General features: G+C 59.4%; 1 protein-coding gene across 1 annotated transcript; it reads right to left on the bottom strand.

Annotated features, from left to right (window-relative positions):
- Positions 1–271: 271 nt before the first annotated feature.
- On the bottom strand, positions 272–5,098 carry PPM1M (protein phosphatase, Mg2+/Mn2+ dependent 1M). Its single transcript, XM_069473694.1, has 10 exons — positions 4,828–5,098; positions 4,019–4,142; positions 3,606–3,860; positions 3,070–3,182; positions 2,611–2,695; positions 2,381–2,499; positions 2,134–2,197; positions 1,773–1,880; positions 1,513–1,661; positions 272–1,153 (listed from the first exon to the last, which is right to left on the bottom strand). Exons 1-10 carry the CDS (start codon positions 5,049–5,051, stop codon positions 1,012–1,014), a joined length of 1,383 nt encoding a protein of 460 aa, XP_069329795.1. The 5' UTR covers positions 5,052–5,098; the 3' UTR covers positions 272–1,011.
- Between the last annotated feature and the right edge of the window lie 537 nt (positions 5,099–5,635).

The following is a 5,635-nucleotide window of genomic DNA, read 5'->3' as shown; positions in this document are numbered from 1 at the left end:
GTGAGACCCTGTCTCTCAACAAACAAAAAAAGTAAGTGAAAAGGCAACCCTCTTGGTATCTCAAGCCCAGAGCTCACAAGTGGTAGTAGAGACCTACTTTGTTCTCTGGGCAAAAGTTCTCTGGGGATTACCCAAGCTGAGAACTAGGAAGGCTGCAGAGAAAACACGGTCCTGATTATCTGCAAGCTGGAGCTAAGACTAATCCACTAGAAGGTAATAGCAATAGATCTCCTTAATCCAACCTGTACAGCAATACACGATTCACAAGGGCTCTTCTGCACACAAGCATTTAATAACAAGGAGGTGATGGGGAACAAAGCAAAGGCATCATTGAGGTATCAGACTAAGGCAGGGTGAGGGCCGAGCTACAGGTAGCAAGCAACTGGAGAGCACTCACCCAACCAATTCGGGAGTCTCTCTTGCCCCTTTTTGATCTCCCACAACTTTAGCCCCAGGCCCTGTGTCTCACCTCCAATGGAAGAGGAGACCAGGGCAGGACCTGAGCTGGTCTCTTCTCAGGGGCTGTGCTCAAGATGGCTGTTCCAGCAGATGTGAGGTTGCCCAAAGCTTTCTACAAGGCACCATGCATGGACTTTGGGGGTTGCTGAATGGATGCCCTGACATCCATGGATTGGAGACCTGGATCCAAACACAGCTAGCTGCCCCTGCTGGCATCTCTGGCTAATACCCTTAGCCCAGGTGTCCCTGTCTGAGAATAATACTTGGGGCTGTTGAGGATCTTGTCCGAGGAGCCTCACTTGGTTTTCGTAAGTTGTAAAGTGCCTCTGCCAGAGATGTTATCACTGCAAACAGGATCTGGTGGGCTGGGCAGTCCACACACTTCCAGCTCTGACTGCCTGGTATAAGTGTTCCCCTTGAAATGAGTGGATGGCAACAGCACTGGGCTGTGGCTGGGGACAGGGCAGGCAAGACCTGCTCTTGGCCACAGTGGAGGGGTGCCCAGACTGCACCTGGCACTGGAGTGTTTCTGGGATAAAAGTGTCTGAATCCTTAGTGGCCACTGCTCCCTCGGCCCTGGCCGTGCAAGGGAATCACGAACACAGAGATGTCATCGTAGGACACCTGTCCTTCCCCCATGGGACCATCCTTCCTCTGTGTGCTGTGTATCAGCATTTTGGCCAGCTCCGAGAACCTGTGAAGACCATCCTGTAGATATACTTCAGGGGCAGAGCAAAGGGGCAAGGCCAGCCCTCCAGGAGAACTCATTGCACAGGACTGGATACTTGGGGACCTAAGCAATGCAGTCTGACTGCAGGCCAAGCACGCAACAAGCTGAGAGGGCCACAGGTTGGACCACAGGAGTCCAGACCGAGAGCTTTTTGGAACCCGCAGTCTCCCCTCCTCCCCCAGGGAAGCTTGAGACAGCCCTGATCCTGGCCACCTGCCCTGGGTCAGGCTCCCGGGCAGTGCTGTCTTCTCAGCCTTAACTACTTCTTGGTGTTGTTGCTGACACCGACCCATGCCCAGGCAGGTCCCCAGCAGCTACAGTACCTGTGTGGGTCCTCTCGGTTCCCAGGGAGGAAACTCCGTACCAGCCATGCCACCTGCTCATTGGACAGGACATCCCAGAGTCCATCAGTTGCCATGACAACTACATCCTCCTCCTGCAGCTCCAGCTGGTCCATATCCAGCACTGTTACCTGCAAGTTAAGCCTGAGGATGCTTCAGCATTCCCTTCCCTGCTCCCACCAGCCTCACTGTCTGACTTTGTGGGCAGATGGAAGCTGGGGTGGATGACCTTGTCCCCTCACCTGTGGGACAGAAAGCAAGAAGGGCTTGAGCTGGATGTTGGTGTCCAGGACTCTGAGCTGATGGTCTCCCAGGCCGCGAGAGACGGCCAGTGTTCCCAGTAACCGAGCCTGGGGGCAAGGGAGGTGTAAGGTGATGGCAAACGGCCCCGGCAAATGCACCAGAGCTAGGCCCCAGCACTGCAGAGCACACACGGAGAGGTGCAACATGGCCCTCAGGAGCCCTGGGCTGAGGGGGCAACATCTGGTCTCAGAGCCGATCACTGGACACCCGCCACAACTACCGTAAAGGGTCAAAGGGGCTCCCAACTCTGCAGGGGGGGCAAGTGGAGAGGGATTCTTGGGTCGGGGGGCAGGCACTGACCTGCCTACCGTGTCCATGGATCAGTGGGTACTTGAGATCTGCTTTCTCCACACGCTTGTAGCTCCTACCAGGAGACCCAGCATCAACCCAGGCCCCACACCCTACCTCAACTCTCCCCCAACTCAGGGCCCTGCTATCACACCATGGTACCCACCCTACCCGGGTAAAGGGGGACTGCTCCAGGCCACACGGATGGACCTAGGCCCCAGGGCTCTCCCTTTCCACCATGTCCTGTCACCCTGCTCACCAGCCGCTCATGTGGTGATCCCTGAACAAAACCTTCTGCCCCAAGTCATCCCCTTTCAGCCGCCGAGGAAACTCCAGTCGGGTAAACTCACCAGCCAGAAGCTCAGGGTATACAAAGGCCTGGGGTGGGGAGGCTGTGCTGAGGCCAGGCTCCTTCCTATGGCCTCTTGTGGCCCTGGACACAGGAATTAGGGCAGGGTTCCACAGTCTCCCCCTGCCAAGGACACCTACCAGCTGCTGGATTCGCTGCCGCTCGGTCTCTGGGGTGAACTCAGAGCTCAGCAGCCGTACCTCATCTCTCCGCACAAGGATGGCCCTGGATGGGGTTGAGGAGGGGAGGCAGAGGTGGCCACTACCCTCACCAATGGCCACCCTCTTGCCAGCCCCTCCTCCAACCACCAGGAGCCAGCTCTGCCCACACTGATCCCTTGCTCAAAGCCCTCCATGACTGCCTAGTTCCTGCAGGGTAAAGGCCCAGCCCTTCAGCCCAGCACCTGAGCTCCCCGCCCTCCCTAGCATCCACTGCCCACCTTCACACCTGACACACGCCAAGTACGTACACAAACAACTCAGCCAGTCAATCCTTCCCGTTTCTATCCCCCCACTTCCATCTGCCTTTCACTGTCCCCACTGCCTCTTCTGCCCTCCCTACCCTCCCCCAGCCCACCCTCCAAGGGGCAGCTCACTCACCTGCTATCCCCAGCATTGGCCACATACAGCTTTCCCTGCAGAGACACAGCCACCAGGGCTGTGCAGCCGCCCACCTGGCCTGATGCTTCCAGCTCCCGCCCGATCACCTCATCCTGGGGCAAACCGAGGCCACCTTAGCTGCTACCTGTACTGCCACCATATCACTTTATCCCCCAATCCCCACCCTACAGTTCACTTCCACCAGCAGACGTGGCAGTCCCAGCCCAAAGTACAGCCATGCCTCCAGGATCCCTATAGTCAGGAGATCTAGACTAAGGAAGTGCTACTCAAAATAGAGGAAGAGAAACAGGATGTGCAATGAGGTGATGCAGGTAAAGGCACCTAGCACATAGTAGGTGCTAGATAAGTGGGAGGGGTTATGATGACAATGATGGCTGTTAGTAACAAACCTATCCAATCTAATCTTCCCAATTTTAGCATCCTGGGTGATCCCCACGGTGTATAGGGATGTTACTCCCTTAGGTGCCTGGGGGCACAATCTTCCCTTTTCCCCCAGCCAAAGGCCACACACTCACACATTCCTGGAAGGCACTCTCCAGAGCCCCGATCACCAAGTCTTCTGCCTTGATGCCCTTTTCCTCCACAAACTGAGGGTCACTGAGGCAGACGGAGCGGCCACTGAGGTGCATGGGGGGCTGAGTGGCCACCAGGCCCTCTACCACAGCTTCCAGCTGCCGGCGCAGGCAGGAATGCAGGGTGTTGGCAGCCAGGATGGCTGCTGCAGGACCGCCATGCCCATCGAAGAGTGCCCAGTAATGGCCCGTCAGGAACTGCACGAGAAGGGCTCAGTGTCAGGTCCCGCCTGGCTTCCTTAGCTGTCCCCAGGCCCAGCCTGAACTAGGACAGACATGGGGCAGCAGGGCAAGAATGTCAGCCTGCAGGTCCTGGCACCAGCCTGTAAGAGGGGCTCATGCTGGGCTGCACGTACCTCCTGGGGACACAGGGTCAGCCACTCTTGATCATCTTCAGCCCCAAACTCACTTCGCCGGATGCACAGCTTCCCACAGGCAGCTTGATCCTCATTGAACTCAGATTTCTCTGCATTGATGATCCTGAGGCCGGGAAGTGGTCAGTGACCCTTCAGAGACACACCTATGTCCCCGTGGGCACGGAGACCTGAGCTGGCACACAGAGAGAGGAGCCCTCCCCTCTGAGCCAACAGCTCCCCAGTGCTGTCCCTGCACACACCTGGACAACAACTATGTAAGTTTCCTAACTACTCAGTGGCCTCACCGCTAAGGTAAAAAGTCAGGGCCCAGCTCCTCTGAAGCCCACCTGCTGACCCAGGGCTAGGAGGTAAGGGCGGGCTGCCTGGGGAGATCTGGGGCTCCCTCTCCCATCCCCTGCCCCATCTCGGCCCAAACCCTGATCCATACAACATAGGCCATACCCACGGTGGGGCAAGTGAGGGTGGGGGTGTCTCCAAAGGCCAGAATGCTGGAACTCTACCGAGTTTCCCCGGCCTCGTCTTGGAAGCCCTCGGGGTGCAGGTCCTTCTGGACCTCCAGCTTTCTCTGAGGGAGTTTGGAGTCCCAAAGAAAAGGCTGGGTTGGGATAAGGGGGAGGTTGTCAGGGGTCCCGAAGTGAGGACAAGAAGGGGTTATCTACAGGTGGGTGGGAGTCACCCACTCAGCTTCGCCTGTTTTCTAGGTCCGCACAGAACCCCAGGATGGATCCGGCAGGGGTCCCAGGGCCGGGGGTCCCGGGATAAGGGTCGCCCGGGGCGGGGGCACTCACTCGGCGTAGCCTGCGTTCCAGGGCAGCGAGCGGCCCCGCGCGGGGCTGCGCACGGGCCGGGCATCCGGGCGTCGCGAGGCGTCGGCGGGGCCTGGGCTGGAGCCCGAGCCGCGCAGGAAGCGGGGCCGCCGGTACGGCACGGGGCTGGCACGCGGCCCGGGCGGCCGCGGCGCGGGGAGCGGGTCCCCGGGCAGGAAGCGGCGCCGGAACCAGCCGGCGGACATGGCGCGGCGGCAGGGGGCTGCCCGGGGAGCCGGGCCGAGGGCCGAGCGGACCCCAGCCGCCCCGCCCTAGGGAGGAGGAAGCGGGCCGGGGGCGGGGCGACCGGGGCCGTGACGCCCCCAAACCCCACCCTCTGGCCCGGAGTCTGTGGGCCGCGCCGCCCGCGCTTGTGCTTATCCCGCTTGTCCAGCCTCATAACAACCGTAAGAAGCGGTTATCGACCCCACTTCACAGGCAGGAAAACAGGCCTAGAGAGGCGAAGTTGCCTGCCCTGTGTCATACGGCAACACCAAGGAGGACTGAACACCCACACGCGTGGGGCACTGGTCTTTGAGGGGAAAGTCCCTCCCTCTCCCCAGCGGGGCTGGGGAGGGTCGGTCAGCAGGAGCTGGGCCAGGTCCATGGTAGAGCCTCGAGCCTCCTCTTGCTGGGCGGGGACTTACGCAAGGGGAAGATGGGGACAGGATGTGCTTGGAGGTGTCAGATTGACACATTGAGTAAGAGTGTCTCAGAGCACGGTGTTCCTTGCGGTGGCCTCCCTTCCTAACCCACCCAGCCTGGCACCCTCCAGCCCAGACGGGGCTTA

The sequence above is a fragment of the Eulemur rufifrons genome, chromosome 7 (assembly GCF_041146395.1).
Source record: "Eulemur rufifrons isolate Redbay chromosome 7, OSU_ERuf_1, whole genome shotgun sequence".
NCBI classification, from domain to species: Eukaryota; Metazoa; Chordata; class Mammalia; order Primates; family Lemuridae; genus Eulemur; species Eulemur rufifrons.
The sequence above is the reverse complement of the archived record's forward strand: the minus strand, read 5'-3'. Positions and strand labels throughout refer to the sequence as shown.

Excerpts from the sequence above, each read along its gene's own strand:
- PPM1M (XM_069473694.1), bottom strand. The coding sequence starts at position 5,051 with ATGTCCGCCGGCTGGTTCCGGCGCCGCTTCCTGCCCGGGGACCCGCTC. Across the intron at positions 3,183-3,605 it reads AGAGTGCCTTCCAGGAATGT|GATGAGGTGATCGGGCGGGA; the intron begins GTGAGTGTGTGG and ends GGTTTGCCCCAG. Across the intron at positions 1,154-1,512 it reads AACCGAGAGGACCCACACAG|GTTCTCGGAGCTGGCCAAAA; the intron begins GTACTGTAGCTG and ends TGGTCTTCACAG.